At 38.4% G+C, this 27,479-nt stretch overlaps 1 protein-coding gene across 1 annotated transcript in view; it reads right to left on the bottom strand.

The window, feature by feature from the left end:
• Nucleotides 1–10,759: 10,759 nt before the first annotated feature.
• Nucleotides 10,760–27,479, bottom strand: part of adck1 (aarF domain containing kinase 1) — a 98,401-nt gene continuing 81,681 nt past the window's right edge. The window contains exons 10-11 of the mRNA XM_086160541.1: nucleotides 16,831–17,024; nucleotides 10,760–13,539 (exon numbers count right to left, since the gene is read on the bottom strand). Of these exons, the coding sequence (XP_086016667.1) occupies nucleotides 13,380–13,539; nucleotides 16,831–17,024 (354 nt within the window). The 3' untranslated portion in view covers nucleotides 10,760–13,379. The remainder of the gene's footprint in view (nucleotides 13,540–16,830; nucleotides 17,025–27,479) is intronic.

Below are 27,479 nucleotides of genomic sequence, written 5' to 3'. Positions count from 1 at the left end.
CTGTAAAATATTGAATATATAGTGGGAAAATAGTCATTCAAAAATAAATACACGTATTTAATAGTCAGCATCGGTTGACTTTGTCGACTTTTTCTCATCTTTAGCTTCCCAGATGAGGCTAATACCACCTGTTTTGGCCTTGTTTGAAAGAAAGACCAACGTTCTAACTATCTAAATATCGGCTGCAGCCATCCTTGCAGAGTTGGACCAATTTCGGTCTAAAGCAATATAGTTTGGCGAGTGCATCAGTCTCACCTGATTTTTTTTTTTCTTCCTTCGAAATTTTTCCACCATGACCCCCAAGGGGCTCATAAAAAAAAAAAAAATTCCATCAGATTATTTCAACTTAATGGAGCGTTGTTTTGTGGCATGTAACCAATTTGTGGCCCCTGTAAGGGCCTGGGAATTACATCTCCATTAAAACCTACTGCCAGCGAGCCCACAGAACCAATATGATCTATCTATCATCGATTAAAATCCATCACATTCGGTAAGATTCCTCCAGTATTCTGTGTATACATGACATTTACTGATATTGTCTCACTCCATTTCGGCCAGCCATGATCGAGAACAGATCAAGAGGAGAGGAGATGACAAGCATGGGGACGAGACAATCGAGTTTCTGCATCGACAATGCGCTGTTTTACTTTGTTCCGTCCCATCGCTCTCAAAGCAGAGAGATCTGCCTCGGCTTATTGATCTATTGCATATTGTGTCTCTTTCACTGTAGGGAACTTTTCTTGTACTGTACTCCATCGTGATTATCCACCGGAGCAGGACAGCGAGAGAGACAGCTACTCTGGAACTTAACTAGTGGTGTGTGACTCGATTGTGAGTGAAAATATTGTCTAATTTAATGAGCGTTGTATTGTTTCCAGCCAAACGATGGCTCTACACAATGTAAACAGGAAACAACTGCTTTGCGGAATAGCTTGCATGGGTCAGTGTGGAGTTCACAATAATGATATGCATTGCATGGATACAGATACATCAGTTTTGTTGAATTGCACTTTATGATGGCAATAAAGTGTTCCTATTCTATTTCCATACATTTATTCAACTAGGTATTAATTAAATAAAATAAAATTAAATTAAATTAATTTGCCTGTGTGCTCCTACCTCTGCTTTTATATGTTACCCTATGTTCCTGTCTTTTCTGGAAAAAAGGGTTCACTACAGCCATTTCCGTCCTTTTAGCAAAGTCTACCACCATCTGTCCCTCTGCGCTCCTATCCTGGATACCAAATCTGCCCATCACTTCTTCATCCTCTCTAGTGCGTGCACCAACATGCCAGTTGAAGTCTGCACCAGTTACCACTCTCTCATTTCTGGAGATATTCTGCATTACTTCATCAAGCTCATTCCAGAACTTCTCCTTCTCCTCAAACTCATCCCACCTGCAGGGCATAGCCACTAACACACCTTCAATTTCCAGTTTCAGTCTCATAAGTCTATCTGACATTCTTTTCGCTTCCAGAACATTCCTAACAAACTCCTCCTTCAAGATAACTCCTACACCATTTCTCTTCCTGTCAATGCGTACAACTTAAATCCTGCTCCTAAGCTTCTCGCCTTTCTACCTTTCCACCTGGTCTCCTGAACACACAGTATATCCACCTTCCTTCTCTTACCTTTTCCTGTCATAGTCCCGACAATTTAATTTAATAAAATAAAATAAAATGAAATTAAATTAAACTTAATTTAATTTAATTCAATTTAATTTTAATGTATAAATTTAATTTCATTATCAAATATATTTATTTGTTTATTAACTAATTTTTTCCAGGTTTAATACCAAGAAAAATGTTGTTACTTTACAGCCTATACTTTAGTATACTTTACAGCCTCTTATAGTCTACTTATATTGAACATATATAAGACTCATATTATATTGAGTCTTAGTTGAGCTCTGTGGGCCTGGGGGGGGGGGGTACCAACCTCCAGAAATGGGCAAACACTTGTTGCACTACCATTGGTGCTTTTTACCCTTTTTGTCCTTCCAGGATCCCTCATCTCTCTGGTACGTCTACTTTAATTTATAAACACTTGTACTGCTCAGGGGCAGCCATAATGAGCAGCACACACACACACAAAAACACACACACAGATAGACAGCCTGAGTCTGTGTGCTGTATGGTTGCCAACTGTCATCTGTGAAATTTGATCAGCAGCCCTCCTCATGTTTTATGGCATACAGGAAATGGGGCAAGGCACTTGACAGACACACTGTCACTGAGGAGTAAAAACATGCAGGAAACCGCTGCCGTGGAGACGGTTACTACCTATCTGATCCACAACGTCGAGATATCTGTGACGGTGAATAGGAGCGGTATGCACATCCAGAGGACAACAACAGGTGGAGCTGCAATCAGTGCATCTCTGTTCCACCTCAATGAGTATTATCAAAATCCTTAGGTGACTAACCTCTGGCTAAAAACAAAGATGCCAAAGTGCAATTCATGGATTCTTTGCTCTCGGAAAAAGGCTGTGCTATCATTTCCAGCTATCATATTAATGAGGCGAGTGTAATATCAAACACATGCTCAATTATTTAGTACGTGGACGCCCAAAGATAGTTTATCGGTGAAACGGCCCCCTTCTTGCAACTTAACAAATCATTGTAAACTAAAGACAGGGATGTGGTCAAATTGTACTTGGCAGTAAATTTTTGCTATATCTTGTAATAAAAGCCTCACAACTCCCTTTTTTAATTTTTTTTTTCCTGTTCTCAGGGGGTGAAGTGGAGGGTTATCTCATCTCCAGTGTGTGTCCAAAGGTGGAGCCCCATCCTTCCACTTGATGCAAATCTCCTTTTTATTTATTTTATTTTATTTTATTTTATTTTATTTTATTTTATTTTTGAATAGGGTGGAGACTTACTCTGGAACCACTACAGAAAAAAAGTCCCAGTATCACATAAAAACGAAAATAAAATGAAATGTAAAAAAAGGCTAAAGGCTAAAAAGGGTCTTTCTGGTCGTGTTTTGCTCTGGTAACATATTTATCTTTAACCCTGACACCAATTATATTTTATTTTCATGATGTCGTCGCCTGTGTAGAGTGTAGCCTCTTATTATGAACCGCAGATATTTTTTTATGATGGATTTGTGCACCACGCTTCGTACAAATAATTTAGACACAAATGGCAATATCAATACAAATTGACTTAAGACCGTCTATGATTGTCCTGTACTCAAAATGAATTGAAAAATTGACCTCCGCTGAAGAAGATTAGATTTTTTTTTTTTTATTTTGTTGTTATGTTCTTAATTCAATTTTTTGTGACCCAGTTTTAAAAAGAAGGGATCATGCTGTGATTGGCTCTGAGAGTCAGAGGGTTAAAAGAGGAACGTCACATCTGCCAGTTAGGACGATGTAAAGCAAACATAAATAAAAGGCATAATAACATAAAAACATAACAAAAAGTCATGAAGTGCTTTTTAGAAATACAAACCAAAGCAAATAAAAGGGCACTGATGAATAAAACAATTAAACAAAATCATCTTATTAGTGATAGAAACAGATAATCAATTAATGTAAAATAAATGTTAAACTATTAATTTAATTTTTTTTTTCTATTTTTTGTGGGAAAAGCAGTATTTTCAAAACAAAATGGTGACTGATGATGAGACCAGAGAAACAGATTAATTTTTTTTTTGTTCTTTGTTTCATCCCCCCGACAATTAGGACCATTATGGTGAGTTTAAGAAACAGAATCACAAAAAACTTTATTTGTCCCCAAGGGGCAATCGGAGTTTTAACTGTATTATTGAGATTTCTGACAAACCAATGGACAGAAAGAAAATCATTTTGCCTGCTTGATATAAATGCTCAAATCTAACATTTTCCAGATCCTGCTTTGGTAAATCTAATCCTGCCGATGATGTGGGATTGACCAAAGGCATATATCGGTATTTTCTACTGAAACTGTGAAAACTAAGGTTTAGGGTTAGGGTCAGTGCATTTTCATCATTGCTTGAATTTCTTCCCTTGAAGTATTTCCACCTCTCATCCAAGAGGCTTCTTCAGTTCGAATGGATTGTTTGGAGTTTCACTTAAGCTGCGAAGGAACAACTTTTGGTGACTTACTGGAGTCGTTGTAGGCAGTAGTTGGCCTGGTTTCGGTGGTGGATCTTCCTGGGTGGTTTGGGGAATCCAGATAGACCAAGTGTGTGTGAGATGATCAATCTTGGGACCTGAAACCTGGCAGGGCAAAACTCCTCCACAGTCCATTTGAACTGAAGAAGCCTGAAGAAGAAGTGAAACATCTTTAAGGGAAGACACTCAAGTCCAAGGGTTGTTTGTTCATACGGGCACACCACCACAGTGATTTTTAAAATCAAATTTCAACGCTGTTACAGCTGTTCTGACCATTGTAGCTGCCTCTGAATGTAATATCTAATCAGCGTCCAGTGTCGCACCATCGGGGACTGCCCCTTTTAGGGGTAATTTTCAGTCAAGTTGAAATCGCCCTAAGGTCTCTCATAGATTCTCATGTGAAATACTTTTTCTTTTTTCTCTGCCCTTTTCTTTTTCTCATTCTCTCTTTTCCACTTCACTTTCACTTTTTTTCCACTTCAATGCATTCCCTATGGGTTCCGAGAGGACTCACACATACGTGCTTTCGTCATTACGTAACCTGCTCAGGCCAAGGAAGGGCATCACTTCGATCTATAATTGTTCCGCACCATATAGCGATTCACTTTTCGCAATGATTTTATATCCGAATACTACCGCGGTCCGGGATCGAACCAGGGACCCTCTTGCTAACTACTGTATATGTCAGACATACATAATACATTTGTAGAACAGGTCTGGTATGAGGTTAAAAATAGTAATAAAAAAAAACTTTCATTTATATTTTGAATCACCTATAAATGCTATAAATGTAATCTCCATAATTTAGAGAAAATTAAGCAATAAATTATTGTTGAGCGGACTGTTTACCAGCAAGATTTAATGAACTTAAATGTAGTTCTAGAGCAAAGGTGGGTTTTTGCTGGGATGCTCTAGGGAGACTTAAAAAGTAAATTAATACATTGAAGGGAAAGAACATCCCATCAGATATCTATGTCACATTTTACAGCCTAAAGAGTGACACGGTAGTTTGGAGAATTTGGAGATTTGTGCCTGCCTGGATATAATTATAGGCCTCAGGACCTTTCCGGTGGAATTTGATGCAGTTGAAGCTCAGAAAAAAAAGCGACATTGAGGCTATCTAGGGTGTATTTTGCTCCGAAGACAGCTTTATCATCATCGAAAAAATAAATAAATAAGGCTCAATCACATTGCTGGAGAACGGCACGCTGCATGTTATGACTGTGGCTGTCTCAAATGGCGACGAAAGACAAGGCATTTACGAGATTTTGCGCCTTCTCGATGAGATTGCCGGTGTACTTGGTGCCATCCGATCAAATCGATCAACCCTGCCGATCATCATTAGTATTACACTGATGGACAAAATATGAAATAAAATAACAAGGCACTTCAGGTGAGGCTGACACACTTGCCAAACTAGATTGTATTGGACCAACATCACCCAAACTCAGCAGGGATAGATGTGGACGATATTTAGATACTAAGAACTTTGGTCTTTCTTTCAAACAAGGTCAAAACGAGTGGGATTAGCCTCATCTGGGAAGCTAAAGATGAGAAACGGTCAACAAAGTAATCCAATATTGGCTATAAAATGCCACTATTTCGTTTTTAATGACTATCCCACCGCGAATTCAATATTTTACATAGAAGCTAAAGTTCTCAATAAGATTCCATTAAAGAAGCAAGTCTTTCTCTTTTTCTGTGTATAATTATAATTGTGGGGGTTTAACTGTTTGGCCTTTAAATATATATGCATATATGCATATAAAAACTTCAGCTCATTCCCCATTACTCACAAACATTCCCTTCTGAACTATTTTATGCTAATTTTCAAAGGTGAATAGATCGGCTCATTCACCGCCACATATGCATTAATAACAACACGTTTATCTTTTCTCTTAAGCACGGAGTTTGCTTGTCACACTTTTCATCACGTTGTTATGTCTGCATTTGTTGCTCCTTGAAGTCTGACCCGAAACTGGAAGAGAAAGCTTTCAGGGTTTTGGGTAATGACTTTGGATGTTTTGAATGAGCGGGCGCGGGCGAGCTTCTGATCAATCCTGTTGCACTTCCTCGATTGATTCTCTTATAAATTTCAAATTAAACAAACTCAAGCTCATCCATCACAAAGCGGGCCTGACCACACTGACTGGCATAATTGATTTTTTTTTTTTTTTTCCACCTCTGGTTAAATATCACGACATATTACCGGCGGGCTGGAGCGAGTGAACTTTCTGTCAGAGAGGGAGGAGAGCAGAGAGAGAGAGACGGGAAAGAGGGATGGAGGGGAAGAAACACTTAGTCTGTACTCACCTCGGCACGAGAGGCAGAGTGTGGTCTGTGTTGTGAACAGCGTGGGCCAATCGTCTGTGACACCTCATTTATTACCCTCAACATGCTGGAACAGACGCACAATGACATTGGCGTCACCCGCACCGGAGCTCGAGACACCGGTGTCTCTCTGTAACGCACACCTGCTTTACACACATTTTGCTAGACCTTCACCGGACACGACGGTGAATTCAGCGCCGGAAATAAAGACGTCGGGGCTCCTTTCGAACCCCAACAATTCAGTCTAATCTTTAGTCCGAATCCTTTAAATCCCATATGCGAATTCATTATCGTGCAAGGCTGGCATTTTAGAAACGATTAAAGTTTCCAAAATGCCGTCGACATTGAACTGAAACATTCTTTTTCATGCATTTTAAAAGCCAGAATTTATTTATTTACAGTTTTAATGCATTAATGATAGTGACATTGACCAAATAGATGTGATTTTATTCCACGCGCTTTGTTTTTATTTTTGGTTTTGTGACGTGACAATTTTTTTTTTTTGTGAAAATGCGCAAAATAAAACAGAGATTTTGAAACAGAACTCAGTATTTATTTAGACTCCCTGCGTCAGTGCCTCTGTTTGTGATTTAATTACGCTGTGGTGACAAATTATTGAAAAACCAGTGTTGAATTTCAAGCTGAGAAAAAGGTGTTTTTTTCTTGTGCTGCAGCCCGCTGATCGGAATAACGGGCGAGGCAAGTGAACGTCGAACAGATTGTGGTAATCATTAGTTTGCCTTTAGAAAAAGAAAAAAAATAAAATTTGCATAAATGACCTGGCTTAACACTTTGGATTATATAAGACAGATGCAGAATCCAAGCCACAAAACTGGTCTTACATGAAAGAATTTGGTACGTTTGATCAATCTTAGAATATTTAAACGTCAATATCAATATCTAACAATATAAATATCTGATCACTTTGGTGCAGGTACGTTTCATGAAGGTCGTCCACAGCTGCTCAGTCGACAGAAGTTGGTGTTCTCTATGGGATGTCTGAAGTTGGACGCTAGATTTAGACATTTTAAGCTTATAGTTGGGGCAACTTACTCTACTGAGGGATATCCCATTATTCTCTCATTTCTCCCACTCTTCCTATCCTATTCTTGATCTTCTGCAGCGACTTTGCCAGGCATCCACAATTGTAATAATTTTAATGAATATTAAAGTTATTATTGTATCATTTCGGCCATTATTCGGCTGTTACTGTTACTGTAAATGTTAGCAGTAGTACTTTAAGTACTAGTAGTTGGTATAAGTATTAACATTATTATCATTATTAGTCGTACAAGAGCATTTGTATCTACAACTGGTTGAGACAGAAGGCTGCCCACATTGAGCTCAAATCCGTCACAAGTTTCTGCACAGGTAAGTGCCGGTTTTTGCTCGACTCCGCTGCCATTTGTGTGCTCATGGCAGAATGCCGGGTTTCTATCAATCACTTAAAAGAGTGTGATTTGGCGCTATTCAAATAAATACTGACTAGTCATGACTACTGATTTTTTCCACTGAGTTTGTTCTATATTATTGTTCCATAAGTAGGAACAAAAATGAAAACATTAAACGTATACAATGTGTTGGAGGAAGTATAATTTTGTCTCTTTTTCTGCACTATCTCTGAGTTGAAAGGGAATAATTTGCAGAGACAGCGCCGGTGTCTGCAGAGTTATTTGTTTCAGAGAGAAACACAAGTGAGGTTTTCAACTTTATTATAAAAAAAAAGAAAAAAATAGAATACAAAAAAGGCAACAAGAGAGGCGGCGTTCATCTACATCTTCCAGAGGGCGTGGACATTTAAATGGCTGAGACCCATCCAATTGTGCCCATGCGTGCCAAAACAATCAGCAAAACTGTTATTTTGATGTTTGAAATGAAATGTCCATTTAACTTCTTGATGCCGGTGCTTTGCTTGTTGGAAGACAAACAGTAGATCATGCCACCAATGCGATTTTTATCTTCAATCCAATCACGCGTTAGGATGCAGACCAATGCACAGGCGGACTGATTTGTTCAGGGGGCGGAGGAGCTCAGTGAACCTGATGTAATCTCTTTAGCTTTTTCTCTGAATTTCATCTAACTTGAATCAAAAATCCCCCACCCCCCCACCCCCCCAAAAAAGAAAATAAAAAATAAAAAAAAACAAACAACAAAAAAGAAAATCACATTTTGTGAAGATACTTTGACTTGACGTGTGGGTGTATGACCTTTCATTTTAGCTCTGGACCACTTGCACAGAGGGAGGTTTGTCAGGGTGCACTGCAGACAGAGAGAGCTGCTCTTATTAGCCATGGCAGGCCTGGGTGGGTTTGTGTGATAGAGATAGATGGTCCTCCTGTGGCTACCACACACACACACACACACACACACACACACACACACAGTGAGGGTACACTCATCAGCCGTTATCATAGTCTTTATCTCTCACACACGTCGAATGAGAAAAGACTATCATGTAAGAGCAGGCTCCGTGTTGATCGTTGAAGTGTGTGCTCCGTCAGCATAAGTAAAGAAATTATCAGCATAATGTATTGGAAAAGGACATTTCATCTTTAGTTAAATCCAGACTCACAGCTGCTGTGCGTGCGTGTGTGTGTGTGTGTGTGTGTGTGTGTGTGTCCCTACTGGATGCCATGACAACACAACTCAAGCTTATTTCGATTCACCTGACAAGGCATTGCAAATAAGCACAATCCTGTTAGAATTTTCATTGCCTCGACTTGGATGTTCAACTCATGGACTCATGGTAGATAAATAATTCTAGCTCCTTTTGGACTTTTTTTTTTGCATTTATGCACATTGGCAGGATGAAGTGCGCACAGGGGCAAATTATCAGCAGGCTGACGTGTGAGTGTGTCTGAGAGATTGGCCGCTGCTGCTGCTGCTGCTGCACGGATTATAACATGTGAGGCTCCAAATGAAAGGTTGATATTCATGGCCGGTGCGGAATTTAAATAAAATAAGACATTTATTGAATCTCTCCTACAGGGGGAGTGGAGACAAAATCATGTTATGTTCTGCTGGGCATCCAAATTGCCTCTTGATCAGTTTCTAAGCTCTGCTAATGTAATATGAGCCTAAATATTCATTTAGTACACCTTAGTTCACTTTCTCATGGTCTGCCATGGAAGATCTTCGGTAATTCTTAACCAAATAACGATTGTCCGCAGGTTAAAAGTTTGAAACAATGCATGTCTCTGATCCCAAAAAATAAATGGATAAAATAAATAAATAAACAAAACATAATATAGTTTCTAATACTACTACTACTACTACTAATAATAATAATAATAATAATAATTAGAATAAGAACAACTGAGTATTGATTTTGTTTTTTTCAACAATTCATTTCACTGCCATTTACCGTACATGCAATTTAGGTCAGAAAAATTTATCTAATCTATCTGTCTGATTATATTACACACACACACACACACACACACACACACACACACACACACACACACACACACACACACACACATATATATATGAAATATTAACAATGTAATATATAATTGAGTTTATGTTAAATTTCTTTGAATTTTGTATTCTAAGCCAATGTTTTCCTTTTCATATTTATTGTTTTAAATAATGTATAAAGTAATAATAATTTATGATAATATTTTTTGTTTTTAGTCATTTGTGTTTGTACATTCTGATTCGCATGTCTTGTGTAAAGATGTATATTTCTTAATAAGTAGATTTATACATAAGTAGAATTGGACTATATTTCAAAGTATCATATTTATGACCTGACTTCTTCACAATCTGTCTGTAGAAGCAAAGATCAGTGTATCTGCCAAGGATTTTATCCTTTTCTAAAATGTAATGTTATCCTGAATAAGAAAAGTATGTATTTTAAGTCCTTTTTTTTTTTTAATTGAGGTCACCGATGCTGTTTCCTACATTGATTTGTCAGATACCAGAGATAAAGTTGAAAGACTCAATCCACTGCTTCTAATTCTGATTCTGATTTATCTCTCATTACCTTGACGACAGCGCTGTGACCGGTGGATTCCTGACAGGGTGCTCTGGATGAAGGCAGAAGGCCAACGGTGATGGCTCCTGGCCTTAGTTTGAGGATAGATCGCCGGTAGAGGGGGTTAAGGCCTATCGGTTCAGAATTCTGATCAAAACGGGGGGAGAAAATGGTGATTTAAACAATCACTTATGAAAATGTAACTCTGCAAAAGCACCCAAGCTCATGTTATCCAGTTTGGTGCAGTGCCATATTATGAGTGCACTCCCCCAAGGAGAATCATGGCCGTGCATCGATTCCATTGATGGAGCAACTGCAAACACACCACCGCCGAGCAAGGATAGCCACTTTTCACTTCTGACACTCGGTCCGGAGCGTCGAATTTATTCCGGTAAACCATGTTGCTCTGCTGCGATATGAGCCTCATGACGCTTACAGCTTGGACGATAGCTTTCCGTCAACCAAAAGACAAAACAAAACAAGTTACTCACACAGAGGAGTGCACATATCTTTAGGTACATGCTGGAAAGAAATGAAAAAAATGTAATACAAAGACAATAAGAAGAGAACAAAAACCTTTTCCCTGCAATGTTACATTTGACATCTAGGCACGTGTAAGAAATGGGATATAAACTCAAGTTTATCCAAGGATATTTTGCCGAAATACAACAAAAAAAGGAAATGCATTTTTGAGGCTAGCATCACTGCTTGGTAATGTAACAAACTGTCAAGCTTACAGAATAAAGTTTCACCCAAGAACAACACAAGCAGTTCACTAATGCAGTTTACATTAAAATTTGACACTGAAAAAGCTAATTGCATAATGGTTGCTAACTCTAACACTATCCTGAGGTATTTTGTGAACAATTCCATATTTCATTCCATCATCATTTGCTCGCTGGTAAGGATTCTTTAACTGTTTGGTCACAAGATGAAGGTGAAAGGACTTCTCTGACTTTTGCCTCGAAGATTCAGGTATTTTAACACCAAAAAGTGAATTTATATCTCACCACTGCCGCAAAACACTGATCAAGAAAATACTTTTTGGGGAAGCCCTGATGGCAAATAAGGTCCAAAAATGAATACTAACATATCAGTGGCTGGTTTATTAGGAAAATAGGAGAAAGTTGCATGAATTGACACGCAGTATTTTGCAGATTGTACTTAGTAGGGAAAGTGTTTCTTATTCTTTCCAAAGTCACGACCTGTTTGGTCACAGGATGGAGGTGAAAGGAGTTCTCCGAGTTTTGTCTCTGGTTCATTTCCAACAGATGTTTTCACACCGAACTTGACTTTACATGTTACCGCTGCTAAACAATACTGATTGAAAAAGTAACATTTGAAGATGGAAAATAAAGTCAAAAAATCAATACCAACATATCACAGGTTGGTTCATTGTGCAGAAAACATGACAACCAAGTGCAGGAAAATATATTAGGAGGGATATGATGGCATCGGTGACACAATTATCAGAAAATTCAAATGTAGTTCTTTCTTTGTTGCAAATATTAATAGAATGGGGCCAGCTACTTGATTTAGCTTCCATGCTGTTACGTGATAAGGTTGATGTTATTATTGGGAGACATTTCTTGTTTGGTTTTCAGTTGTGTGAATTGACACGCAGTATTTTGCAGATTGTACTTGGTAGAAAACGAGTTTCTTTTTCTTTCCAAAGTCATTAACATCATTTTAAGTTGACGCTATCACGTAGCTATTCCAGTGCACTGGCTTTTTATCTTTGGGGTGTGGAGTTGGACATAGGAAAAAAACAAACTGTTTGACTTTCTAAGCAAATAGAACTTAATTGAATTTGTAAAAAGGGCGTGATAGCCATGTTAATCCTGTAAACAGTGACAGCTCTATTGTTCCCTTTCATGGCTTCCGTTGCACATCTTGACACACAGTTCTGTTTGATTTCCTCCTGTGGTGCCACTTTGATGAACATTATTCCGACTGATTCGACAATTATCCCAGAAAGTCTCTAGTTGTGGTTTAACAAGACTAAGTTGACGAAAGACAATTAACCCCCACCCCCCCACCCCCCGGGCTTTAAAATTTGATATTTAAGGACGTCTGGACGACAAACGGCATTGGAAGCCATTGATGAGGTTTACAATTAGTCGCAGCAAAGGGATGTGTAACAGAAAAATTGATTGGAGTGATGGAACACGCAAGAAAAAGGAAACTGACTTCGTCTGAATCATTAAACAGATTAAATTGTATTTCTATACGTGATTACTGTAAATAAACCAATTGGGGTTGTTCACTCAAGTTTGATGGGGAAAGCCATCTTGTGTTTACAAAAATGCCTCTGAAGATACTGGGCATCGTAGTTTCACCATGGCAATTAATCGGTTCTTGTGCTACGAGCACCTGTCCTCCCTCAAAAAAACAATTTAGATTTGCTTTTTTTATTTGCCAAGTTCAAGCAGGTAAGCCATAATTTCAATGGGGTCAAACATACCAAAAAAAAAAAAAAAAAAAACAGAGATGGGGTTATGTTATATCTGTGAAGAGGTATTAGCTTTGACAGGGATAAATGTCAGAATGAGGTTCTACATTGAAAATATGAAAGATTCCATGCACCTTATTTTTTAAACCATAAATAGGTCAACATTGTTTACACAATTTATATTTATGTCTCTCCACTAAGTACCTTTGTTCTCTACTTTGCTTGGCTTAGAGGGATATTCATGTTTTTTTTTTTGACATTTTGTATAGCCATTTATTTAGTGAATTAGCCAGTATCAGCTTTTTTGTTTGTCGCTTTCTCCTAAATCTCCCGCCATGAACCCCTAGTGACCTTGAGGTATCTTTTGGTAAATACTGAAACAAATATCAAATATCAGTGGTAAATGTCTTCATTCTATGTCCCGAAAATCCACACTTACATCGTATCCTTAATGTCTGTCTTACTCATTTGCACATGATTCTGCATGTGATGAACGGTCCACAGGGTGAACAGACGTCATTGAAGAAGTCTTAACAGCGCCAAAAGTCCTGTTCCTAAACTTGAGTCTCTCATCCGCAGAAAGAACTCGTACATGCTGAGTTTCCACAGGCTAAAGACCTCAGCGAGCGTGATTTGAAGATGTCTCCTCCTCAGCTCAGTCTCACTCCTCTTGTGTCTGTTGGTAAAGGAGCAGAAGACAATACAGAAAGAAATACTCTTTGAAAAACAAAGAATTGATCGAAGCGGTCATGAATTATTTGATTATTTTTTTAAATTTCAATTTTCCAATTGATATCTTTCAAATCGATTTTATTTTAGTTCATTTTATTTTTTATTGTATATTTTATTTTTGTTTAATCAATTTTGTTTATATATATATATATATATATATATATATATACTGCTCAAATAATAAAGGGATCACTTGAACAACACAATGTATCTCCAAGTCAATCACACTTCTGTGAAATCATAGTGTCCAATCAGGAAGCAACACAGATTCATTTTGACTTGTTTTAAGGACATTACATCAAAGTTGGATCAGCCTGGAGTTTGTTTTTAACCCTTTAATTTTGAGTGTGATTCCTAATCCAGACCTCCATGGGTTGATACAAATGATTTCCATTGATCATTTTTGTGTGGTTTTGTTGTCAGCGCATTCAACTGTGTAAAGAGCAAAGTATTTCATAAGAATATTTCATTCATTTAGATCTAGGATGTGTTTTTTAAGTGTTCCCTTTATTTTTTTGAGAAGTGTATATATACATATATGTACACACACACACACACATAAATGTGGGATTAATAATGTCTGTTCTTTTTTCCTGTCAGCATTTGTTCTTCATATCCACATTCATTACTCTTGGTGTGTTTATTTGAGGGAAAAAAAAACAAAACAAAATAAAACAGGTTTATCATATACTTTTCTCAGAACATTTCATTTCTAGAAAATAGTACATTCTGCTGCTATACATAGTGGGAGCACAAGATTTATATACTTTATTAAATCCCATTGACCTTTTGCGCCTAATTTCTGCTATCTGGACAATTGTTGTCGTTGCTGCTGCTGTAACAGCTGAATTTCAGGGTTTTAAAAATGTTATCTTATCCTCAGAGCTTAGATTGTTCCTGATAAGTAACATCATTATTGTTATCTTCCATCCACTTATCCCTTAGAGGGTCATAGAGAGCCGGAGTCTATCACAGAACACAATGGGAAGATGCAGGTTATATCCTGGACAGTTCCGTCTAAATGACCAACGGAGACAATGTTAAATCAAATGGTTTTGCACTTATCCATAGCCTGTATGTCCAATAGGACAAAGAACCAAAGAGAAATTCAAATAAACACCTTGTTTTTAATGATCTTGCATTTAGAAATGTGTGTCTACGTGTACAAGTCGATATTATGAGGAAGGGTTAAGCAGTTTGAGGGTATTTTTTATGCAATAAATCATAAAGTCATTATACTTTTTCGACTATTTCAAAAACTGTGCGCGTGTTGCGCTGAGTACAAACCACTTTTCAATTGCGCATGGGTCAACAGCCCAAACAAACTAGTAAATATGAAATTTCCATTATACAGAAATGACAAAAAATCTGATCAGGTTGAACCCCTACTCTGACAAACTACTGACAAGCGGGATGAGTGTTAGAGATAAAGAATGAATGAATGAATGAATAATAAAATGGATTTTTGTTAAATGATATAAATTCAGCTGATGGTGAGAAACTCCAATTCATGATCTAATACTGACAGAACGAAACAGGTTATTTCACATTGTTAATTTCAGATCGTTAATTAATCTTACACCACCAACATCCCGGTGATTTCTGACTTACAGTTTGAAAACAGTGGCTTTCAAAGAAAAGAAGACTTGATTCTCCATTAAGCAAGAAGCATCATGGCCACAACATCAAATGGCTCACAGAATTCTCAAATACTGGGATATTGATAGTTAAAAGCTTATCACAATATTATTAGTTGTAGGCTAGTTGGATCGCAGGTTCCCATTATTAGCCACAGCATTGTGGATGAGTAATATTTTATAACTTATAACTTGGCTTTTCAGACCAGCTTGAGGACAGTCGGCCAAGCAGCACCAGAAAAAGGCAGGGACTCTCTCTCGTGTGTGTGTGTGTGAGTGTGTGTGTGTGTGTGTGTGTGTGTGTGTGTGTGTGTGTGTGTGTGTGTGTGTGTGTGTGTGTGTGAGTGTGTCCAGAGCATTATCCTTTAGCCATCTGCTGAGACCTGAAGTGACAGCCTGCATCCCTTCTCTCCTAACCCATTACGCCAAATTCTATTCCTTTTCCAAAGACACTTACTTGTCAGCTTTGTTTGTCTTTACTTCTGGCACATTTCCTGGGTCACATTGTATGAATATTATCCTTCACTTTTGGACCCACAGCAGATCGTTTTTAGCAGCGGAATGGATTTAAAATCGCAGCTCTTTGTTAATCATTGATTAGCCTGGTGACAATTCTCTGTCAGAGCCAGGCTACCGAAAACTACAGCTCTTAACAAGACACATTTTCACCAAAAAAGCTGTGCTTTTCCCTTTTCCTCATGCATAGTTGAAGATACTAGAGAGAAATAATAAGTCACTTTCCAATATGACAAAGCTTTCAAAATCATTGAAATGAGGTTCAACGGGAAAACATCCATAATTTTGCACAAGTGTGGATTTGGGATGGTTTATCTCCCAATGTAAAGCCAAAAGATAGATGTATGGTCCATCTAATAATGTGGTATTTGTTTTTAATGACTATATGTGTCCAGGCCATCTACAACATTGGGGACTTTTGGTGAGCCATCCCAGTTGGACAGTGTTTACAAGCACATCGCGCCTATGGCGTATTTAGATGAATGAGTCTAAAAAGCAAAAACAAGATGAGTAATGTATTGAAATCTAACCTGGATCATATATTCATATTTTTCAGCTTCATATGTGGAATCATTGTACTGAACCATGCGTGGAATGCATTCATAGAAATCACTGAGGATGTCCTCAGTTTTGTATTTGTGAAAAAAAAAAAAGAAAGAAAGAAACAGGGGGGTAAAAAAAAACCTTCCGATAAGCAGACTCCAGCCCAAAGAAGTTCACCAGTGTAGTGATTGAAAAGTAATTGTTTGCTTTATAAATCATCTAAAAATGTCAGCAGGCACCCATGTGTTGCATTGTCAAAACCTGCCGCAATTTTATCGAGAGCGAAAATACTACTTCCCGAGCTTTACCGTCGCTTCTTGAGAGCATTCAGCCTCCCTTTGTGGCCACATTACATGTGATTATGTGTGAGCTTCCACCGTGTGGATCAAGAATCCGCAAATCTGAAAACTGCGATCAGTCCTCTAACACCCACCCTGGACAGTGGGTCTTTCAGAATATCTGTTTAAAATTTGTGTTGATGCTTAGAATGAAAAACTAACAAACAAAAAAAAAGAGCAGAAAGGTTTTTATCAGTTTACCTAGCCAAGGCTCGGATGCAGCAGCGAGACATGTTTATGAAGGAAGAGGAGGCGGCCCTGGTCTGTAAGGTCGTCTCAATCCCCCGAAGCAAGTCATTGGTCTTGAGAAGCAGCAGCATCTGCCGTGGAACCCTGTTCAGCAGATCACTGATCTGGGGCAGGTAGAGAGCAGCATTGGTCCGGATCTCAACATCCTGCCAAAAAAGCAGAAATATGGGTAAATGGTTGGCAAAGCAAGGCAAACTGGTGGAAACCAGAGATGGCAAAATGTTGTGCATTAACTTACTCGCATCGCAAACAAAACATGCGATGTGAGAAAACAAATTCACAAATGGAAAATGTGTATACTGATATATCAGACTACGAATATAATTCGTTCTTCGACTTTGTTTGCAAACCCAATTACTTTTCTCCTCTTGAAATTAATGTAAATCCCATTGATCCATTCTCAAGCCCCAAAAACATACTTTTTAGAAGCTTTTAATGGGTTTATGTGTGGCAAAATTAGCAATGCAGCCTCAGGGCGGCACAGGCCAGTGTCTCCCTGAGCCGGTCCCAAGCCCGGATAAATGCTGAGGGTTGCGTCAGGAACCGCATCCAGCGTAAAACTTTTGCCAAAACCAAACATGCAACTCAAAACTAATAATCTCTTAACGGATCGGTCGAGGCATGGGTTCACGACGCCATTGGCATCGATGACCTACAGGGTACCAGTGGAAAATGGGCTACAGAGGGTCACAGAAGGAGAAGATGAAGGTGCGTTCGGAAGCAGAAAGAGAAGAGGAAAGGCAAGAGTCCAGGACTGAGAGTCCGGACTTTGAATATTGGGACTATGACAGGAAAAGGTGGAGAGTTGGTTGACATGATGCAGAGAAGGTGAGGTGAAAAGACTGTCAGACTTATGAGTCTGACGCTGGAAATTGTAGGTGTGATGCTCAATGTTGTAGTGGCTATACCCCGCAGGTGGGATGTAAGTTAGAGGAGAAGGAGAAGTTCTGGAATGACAGGGAGATACAGCGTAAAGGGTACAGTGACTTGTATGCTCGGTTGGACAGCAAAGGGGGAGAGAATGATCTATACAGGTTGGCGAAACAGAGTGAATGCATGTGAATGAGAGGAACCCGGGTGTAACGATGAGGCTACAGGGAGTGGAGATCAAGAAGTTGGAGGAATTCAAGTACTTGGAGTCAACAGTCCAGAGCAGTGGAGAGTGTGAATAGAAGTGAAGAGACGGGTTCAAGCAGGTTGGAATAGGTGGAGAAATGTTAGGGGTACTATGTGATAGAAGACTACCAGCCAGACTGAAAGGAAAGGTGTACAAGACAGTGGTGAGACAAGCAATGCTGTATGGCCTAGAAACAGTTAAAAAGCTGAAAAGACAAGAGGCAGAACTAGAGGTCGCAGAGATGAAGATGTTGAGGTTCTCTTTGGGAGTGACCAAGATCTATTGGATCAGGAATGAGTCTATCAGAGGAACATGTTTTGGAGAGAAGGTCAGAGAAGCCAAACTGACATGATTCACCAATGTTCAGAGGAGGGATAGTGAATATATTGGTAGATGGATGCCGGAATTGGAGCTGCCAGGCAGGAGGTCTCGAGGACGACCAAAGAGAAGATTTATGGACGTAGAAAGAGAGGATATGAAGGTAGTTAGTGTGAGAGAGGAGGATACAGAGAATAGGATTCGATAGATGAGGTTGATTTGCTGTGGTGACCCCTGAAGGGAAAAGCTGAAAGAAGAAGAAGAAGATATGTGGCAAAATTAGCGAAAGGAATTAAAGCTAACCCCAATTCTTACCATGGCTCACGCTATCTCCAGCAAGGCGTCTTTCATTAATCTAAATGAACAATAACTTTTCTACTTCTTCCACAACTTGAGACCTTTGCTTCTTTAACATAGTCACTTCTTTCACCATATCAGCCGCCTTTGGAGCATGTTAGCTCTTTCGGATAGTACAGATGGCTGACTTAGCCGTCTCACAGCTTGGCGAGAGCTGTAACATGAACACCATTCTCACGTTTCACCATTATTTTGTTCCTTGGTTTGACTGTAAAATGCTTAGGCTTCTTAATCACCATTACAATCAGTTTTTATTTTCTTGGGAGCCATAATGAGGGCTAATTTAATGCAAAAAGCACAAATAAGTGTATTAATAGGAGAACCCAACAATGACTGATGCAAACAATGCTGAGTCTTGTGCAAGACTGCCACTATGCTACACCACAGGGCAGGAAGCCCACAACTTTGTTTGTCTGTTTGTGGTCATGAACTGAGGGTTTTTTTCATACGTCGATTCAACATTAATTCGAAAACTGTTCATCAGCTGATTTGTCTGTGATTATGTTTTTTTTTGTTGGGCAAGGTTTCACTGTATGTGTTTCTTTTTATTATCATGAGAAAAAAATATAGAAAAGACAAATCAACATTGTCAAGTTAGGCCTCAATATTAAAAGAGACATTTGGTGAACTCACATGGCTGAACTAAAAGTTAGGGTTTGGATTGACCAAGATGTTTTTGTGGAGCTCATAATAGGGAATATTCCAAATTGATCAAGTGCTGAATTTATTCACTAAAGAAAAAAACTAATCCCCCAAACTTCAACATGCTATATAGTATTTAATTGTGAAAATAGAAACATCCAAGTCAGGAAGGTAGAGGCAATCAAATCATTTCTATTATTTTCTGTCATTTTAAAACAAACTACATGCAGCCAAATGAAAATACTTAAGGCATTCACACAATGCAATCTCCCAAACTGACTTAGCAAAGGCTATGATATTTTCCAGGAGGCACTTTTTTAAATATACACAAGTTCTTCATCTTAAGTTAGCGACCATATATGTATTTTATTTATAAATACTATATTTTAAAGCTTTATGACACCATGATTAGCATTTCCCTCTGTCGCTTTGGATCGATACCAGATATCTTAGAAGGTGCAGAATGTTTGGGTGTCATAGAAAGGGTTGAAATAAATTAAAAACTTTCATGGATAATTGATAATAACAAAAATCAGCAGAGTATGCAAGGGGATGCTGAGAACGGTCGCGGAGCCAAATAGACTACTAAGCTCTTGTTGGTCAGCACTCAAGAAAATGCTTATTTTACCATAAAAATAACTGAAATGATCAATGCATAAAAATACATTTATACCACAATAACCCGCAGTATCGCAAAAAATCTGGTATATAAAATTGGATAGAGGAGTTAAAAATCTGCACTACAGTAAGGCCGGCGAGGGACTTCTGTCTTCAATACAAATAAACAGAATAAAAGCTAAGTCAGGGTTGAAAACCCCAACCATGCTGTAGTTCTTGGTCTTGTCTTTTATTATACTATGTTGCATTACTTAAAACTGTAGCTAGTAGAATGTTAGTAATGCTAACATCAACTTTTGATCAATTCACACTCCAAAATAAGTCAATGAAAATATGCCTTCCTATACAGTCCTGTTTGCATTTTTGTTGCAATATTCCAAGACTGGTAAAACCTTAAAAACATGGGAATAATAATGGTTTGGGAAAAATGAGAGGTGTCAAGTTGGAAGGAGGTGAAAAATAATCAAGTACAAAAAAAACTTAAGTGGAGCATGAGTAATGTGTTGGGCAGATACGATCCTGTAAAAATGTGGTTAAAAAAAAAATGACGATGATGATGGCTATCTTTCTTTCTTTCTTTGATGCTGCCTGTGTTTCCATGTGAACAGCCGCGTCCAGCTCTAAAACAACCTCAAAGGCCTCCGTCTGCAGCGCAATCCTAAATGTTACTATTATTCTTGAACCCGAGTGCTTACAAACGCATCCTTCCTTAAAACAGTAAGACGGATTCGTGGTAAGAGGTCCAGAAATCTGTACAAGTACAAGGCACTATGTGAGTAAACCAACCGTGAAATAAGCTAATTGGAAACGTAAAGATAAGATGGAATGTATTCTATTTCATTTGTATATTGCTCAATAATTACTAGCTCATATTAAAATCTTTATGTTAGGGTGGGGTTGCTCACTAAAGCTTGCACCAAGCGTAAGTTTAACCCAAAAATTAGATGATTCGGCGATGCGTTAATAGTAATCAAAATTAAACAATTGCCAAAAAGTTGTCACAAAAAGATAAGACGCATGAAATATTTGGTGAAGAAAATGGGAAACAAGAGTAGTCATTAGAGGAGCAGTAATAACTGCACGCTGCAGTGGAGTGCAGTGGTGAAAGGGAAAGAAAAGGATCCCGCTGGCGGTGAATACCATCACAATGGAGCTGCTGGAGGTGGAGATGCTCAGATTATGCTGTTTCGTTTTGATGGATTATAACACCAGTAGGGCTGTGGTCAATTCAACGCTTGCTTTTCCCTCAAAGGTATCTCCGTAAAAAGGACATTATTAAAACCCTCATCGCTACACCCTTTTGAGGACGGTGGATATAGCTGGACCTCTAAGGTTTTTACATACCGACATCTCAGAAGTCTATTATGGTATCATATTACAGTATTCAGCATATCACCCTGTACCTTTGTGTCATAATTTCATCTCCAGGATAATGTGTAGTTGGAAAACATGGAATACTTTGTCATTATGTAGAGGTATATGTATGTATACCACCAGTTGCTATAATGGATGGTTTTGGCACGTGGGATGTGTATTATTATTGAAACAGCAATATACTGTATAGCAATCCATTTTTTCCCCCAAAAATACCATATTAATTTTCCTGTCAATCATGCAGATGCTTGGCTTCAGATGGAGCTCGACGTGGCGCAAAATATTTTAAGGACCATTTGGAAAGCTAAAGTAAGAGCTTTTGAAAGCTACATTAACATTACCAATTTGAATTCACACAGACTTTGTTGAAAATGTCATTTTAAATGAATAATTTAGCATATTGCTATGTGCTGTGACAACATACAATCATGGCCCGATTTCCTGAGATTCATTATTGTTTTCCTGAGCTCTTGTCGAAACCCAGCCATACAGGTTTATAACGTGTGGACCCAAAATGAATCGTTATTTCAGTTATTCATGATGCAAGAATTTTGTTTTTGCAGAACTTCAAAACCAAACATATATGTTGTCCTTTAAACCAGTGGTCCCGAACCCTTGGACCGATCAGCAGATCATTTGGTACGGGTCCGCAAAAAAAATCTCTCTTGGAAAAAAAATTGCAGTTTTATCATTAGATCTGTCAGATCTTATTTTGAAAAACAACTGTTTCGCCTTCGTCTTACTGCCACACTTAATATTTGAATTGCCTAATATAAAGTGTAATCGTTGTATTCATATTAAAAGCTGTAAACTGACAAAAGTTTTTATCAGTTGAAACCCTTGCACCTCTAACCAGCCCACTGAAATGTTTTCATGCATATAACTGGTCACTGGTACAAAAAAGGTTGGATGCTTTAAACACCAACAAAAACCAGTGAGAGAATACTTGCTGTTGGGGAAATTGTCTCTATTAATGATAAGTAAGCAAGGACAGCAGGGTCCTACGATACATATATTATTATATTGATAACGCCACTAGTATCAGGGAAAAAATGAATGGATGATTTGGATCCACACTGTATTGGAATGGATTTTCTAGGTATTAGGGTCAAAAGCAATAAAAAATAACTGCTGCTGTAGTGAGAGATTTTCAAATTGAGGAAGGAGAGATAACCAATAACTGCTGTTTGATTAGAAGGGAATATGAGGCAATCATATCTGTGGGCAATTTTCCATTTCTGCACCGCAAACATGGCTTGGAATCTGAAAACTGGAAATTTTGAAGTGGCATGTTTAGATCGACAGTCCAAAAATGAGGTTTAAGTCTTAAATTGATGGGGGACGAAAAGCAAATTTTTGCAGCAATGAATGGAGACCGAAGAAGTGACAGCATTTTTGAGGAACTACAAACGATGTTGAGAAAAAAAAAGATATGCTGTCGATTGGGGGCGGAGCTAATGAGATGCTGTGACAACTTCTGTCGTGTGATCTACAATCAACGGTCAAATTTTCACGGTTGGGTTTAAAGTTTTTTTTTTTTTTGATTAGTTGCAAGGGGAAACTGATATCACAGCATGCTGAAAAGCCGCGATTTTATAAAAAAAAATGAATTAGTGGATTGGTGGCACGGTGGTGAAGCGGTCAGCAAAAGGGTCCCTTGTTCAATTCTGAAAGAGGGCATTTCTATGTGGTATTTGCATGTTCTCCCAATTTCTGTCTGGGGTTCCAAAACATTAGTAGGTTCACTGGTGGCCCTAAATTGCCCAGACATGTGAATGAGAGGGTGAATGGTTCTATGTCTGCATATGTGGTCCTTAAATCCACTGGCAACCGGTCCAGGGAGATCCCGACCTCCCGCGAATGACAGCTAGGATTGGCTCTTGCTGTCCTTGGGTGAGAGTGCAGGATATGTGTTGTCGACTTAGTCACCTAGGCCACTGTGTTGCATTTGATATCTGAATATCTCAATTATTTAAATAGAATCTTATTTAACTAGCATAAATGTAGCAGTATGTATATCAATAGAATGCAGCAAAATTTCTTCAAATATATATTTGTATATTTCTATGTATACACACACACTCACAGCTTTATACAGATACATACACCCAAACATGCACACACACATATATTTATATATACACATATATACATGTATATATACATACACCCACAGATATATATATATCTTTATATATTCATTTCATTTATTGCATTACTTTTATGTTTTCAAATATATAGATTATGGCAATTTTATAACAGGTTTAAAAAGAAAACCTTAAAGCTTTCTGAAGCACCAACATGTGCAGGAGTGTGTAAGCTCTTCATAGTCTGGTGTGTGTATTGTCCCATGTGTATGCGTTTACATGCATGTGTATGACAGATGCATTGTCAGAGCTGTCAGTCCAGATAAACGGAGCTGACAGGCACGGAGAAAGACACACTGCTAGTCAACATCGTGACACAGATAAACTCTGCTCTCTGTCTTTGTGTGTCATGCCCTAAGGGAACGAATCAACAAACAGCTTCTGGTTCAAATACATAATCTTACAAAACAGGTCACGGTCTCCGGAGGCCTTAAGACAAAAAAGATACAATAGGATCTCTAATCAGTAACAAAAGAATGATCAATAAAATGTAGGATTGGAACTTATTTTAAGTGAAGTTTCAAAGCAATTTTCTTTTATTAATTTCAGATGTCCCCTCCGTGAGCTACCACCTTATTGTGGTGGAGGGGTTTGCATGTCCCAGTGACCCTGGGAGCTATGTTGTCGGGGGCTTTATGCCCCTGGAAAGGTCACCCAAGGCAAACAGGTCCCAGGTGAGGGATCAGACAAAGTGTGGCTCAGGCAACCTCCCACGAAGACGAAAATCATTGGACCCAGTTTTCCCTTGCTGGCATGCGGGTCACCGGGGCCCCCACAGGAGCCAGGCCAAGGGAGCCAGTAGAGCTGCTGCTCCTCCCCATAGATAGGGGAGGAGCAGCAAAGTCCATCGCAAGGTTGTTCATTTGTGACTATAATGTGTACTCATTGTACCGGCTGACAAAAAAAAAAAAAATTAGTGTCCCAAATCAGGCTAAAGGTTGATTTATGCTCAATGCCCAATAATTCCGTTCATTTTGTGCAAAATTTTGTACATTTTCGGGACTTTGCGGCTGCTGTGCCTCATTCTGTTATCTGAAAGGGTAGATGGAAGTGAACTCTGCCTTGCCCCTAGTGAATAAGTTGTGTAACAACTGTGACTCTGTAAAATATTATTAACATGTAAAATAAATATTTGTACATATATGTAGATTATGTATTAAATGCACAAAATATAATGCATATATGAACTGATATTTTTATAGTCAGATCGCCAAATCTACAGAGCTAAAACTTAGCTGATTTCATTTAGCTTATGTTCTTTAAGAAGAATTAATTTTCTGCAAGCCATCCAAACCTGCTCCTCGTACAGACCCGGATTTTCATGGAAGACAAATTGACTGTTTAAGTCTTTTTAACAGTGACTGAGATCTGTAATAACAGCAGACCCCTGTGATGCCATACTTAAGGTAAATGCACAAACAATTGCGGCACTTAAATATTCAACAAGACAATCTTAAACCTCAATTTGCGATGATGTCGACAAATTAATGATGTTCGCCAATAAGCGTCAGTTCGGTCTCCCTCTTTACACTCATGGGAAAAACAACAACAACAAAAAAACTGGACCAATGTCAAGGCAAAAAAAAAAGAATGTGTCGCAACAACACATCGGACGCAAACCAAGCAATGTAAAAACCATTCACAGTTTGTTATTTGGTGTCAAATAACCAACAACGACAGATCAATACGTTTTTGACGGTCTCAGATCACTCATAATACATATAGATAAACAATGCAACACTCAAAGTTTGTGAATTCTTGCCTGGGAAATGCAGACGTTCTGATTGTTCTCATCCCTGGATGATGTTTTTCCATTTTCTTGTCAGGATATCTCTATAAATATTGATCTGATTTAGTAGAAGCACAGTGCATTCTTTAACTGGTTCTCCCAAATTTTTTAGACTCACCGGAAAGTTTTTGATAATTTGCCTTGCATACTATTGTCCACGCATGCTGTGTTTGACAGGCAGTGCGTTGGTGGGCCACCAATATCTTTTGGTACATGTTGTTCTACACAAAAGAAGCGTAACGTTATGACACGGAATGAAGCTGTCAGTTAAGTAAAGGGTTGAAGACTAATAGATATTCTTCAGGCAGCAGCCAGTCTCATTCTGCTTCTTTGTTTCTTTATAGGTTGAAAAATAAATGTACCACGTTTAACATGCTTTGCATCTCGCTTTGGCATGTAAATACTTCCTTAATATGTCTAAATATTACCCTGATCTGTTGTCCATGTGTGATGAATCTAAAGTACCTGTTTCCTTTATCTGGCCTGATCCTTGTTCATTTCTTTCAGAGTTAATTATCCTTTTTTCAAATTCATTTGATAATTTTTTTTCTTCTTTTAATTTTTTTGTAGAGATGGCTTGCTGTGAAGCCCAAGCTTGATTTGCGCTGCTCTTGCATTGGGAAACCTGCTTTAAGAGCGACAAAGGTGGGCGGGAAAATCATACACACTCAAAGTTGTCTAAACTATAGGTTTGCTCTTCTGTCCTGTTATTCCATTGTCAAATAGCTGCATATTTATTTGCATAATTAATGCTAAACATTTATTTGCATAGTTTTAGCTAAATATTAAATTGCATTCAACAACTGTGAAATTTTCCCATCATCTATTGCATGCACACCATTCTTTGACTTTATGACCATTAGTTACTTACTGTTGGTTATTCACGCCTTGGATAAGTGTAAACAAAAGGGTTGTCCAAAAAATAACATTAATGCTGTATTTAAAACGTTTCTGAGCCCCAAGACTTGGGAAGCGCTAAGATGCTTTTTGCATAAATAATAATAAAAAAAAAAAACCCTTCACCTTTGGCAGCATGAGTCTCCATTGGACACTTAGCGCGTGCGCGTGTTTTCTTGTAAAAAGAGTTTTAGCATTAATTATTTGTTATTCATCTTTGGCTTTTAATTGCTAATCCGCCCCATCTCCTCGAGCCCACCTCTCCATTTCTTCTTTATTTACTAAAAATAAATAAAAAAAAAAAAAACAAAACAACGAGAGCTACCGGGCTTACGACATAAACCGGCGACATAATAATGGACCACAAAGCACCAGCCTCCGCTGTCGAAATAACAGGGGCCTGGGTGTTCTCAAGTGCTCGGCTGAGTCCTGCTTGGGGAATAACAATTAGTAGCAATTATAGAGGTAGGTTAGCGAGCATCACAGCTGTCAGCAGGACACAGAGAAGGCGACAGTGCTCTCATTTGCATCTGAAAGCTTCAATAAGGACATATTGTATGGCAAGTGGAGCAATAATAGGCAGCGCAAAAGGCAAAGGGAATGCGGTTGGGGGAAGGTGGAAAATCTGCTGGTGATTTTTTCTTTTCAGCCGCGCGTATTAGAGAGTCATCAGCATGATTTCATACAGTAGACATAAGGATGCGGTGGGCAGAGACTGAGGGAGGAATAACGTGGGAAGACTGGCTATTATCTTGCCTGTTAATAAAAAAAATATATAAAATGCCTATTTTTTGTGAAACAGCGCAAATCAAAATACACCGTGACTAATCAGAGGTGAATTTTCACTTGCAATTGAAAGGCGGCTAGGAGATATTAGCAAACCCAAAATGGGGAAAAATGAAGGTTCTAAGCATCAAGAAGTCTTCCTTCGGGACTATAACAGGAAAAGCAATTTTCCATGGTCGATAAACTGTCATGGACCTTATTCCATGGCTGAAAACACACGTTAAACAAGTAGCTTTTTACTGTAATGGAAATGTATTTAATCAGTGTTTCCTCTTGGGTCAATTGGTTCTGCTGTCATCTGGTGATGGGCTCTGTCAACAATGAAAAGCTACAGAAACATGACACCAGGCTTGACGTGCTAATTTCTAGCTCATTTCAACTTGCCAAGTTAAAACTGTGACTTCTGCAACTTATGTCTGTTCCGGAAATTTCTCAGGTTGTGTAGCGTTTTAAAGATCGTGACAATATTTCAAAGTACTTGTGTATTACAAACCATTTTTTTCCCTCGCTGGTGAAAATGTCTCAAAGGCAGAAGTTGTTTATCAAGAATGTCAAA

Source organism: Fistularia commersonii, chromosome 15 (assembly GCF_037954325.1).
Source record: "Fistularia commersonii isolate RoL2024-O1a breed Wild chromosome 15, RoL_Fcom_v1.0, whole genome shotgun sequence".
NCBI lineage: Eukaryota > Metazoa > Chordata > Actinopteri > Syngnathiformes > Fistulariidae > Fistularia > Fistularia commersonii.
This window is presented reverse-complemented; position numbering and strand designations above follow the sequence as displayed.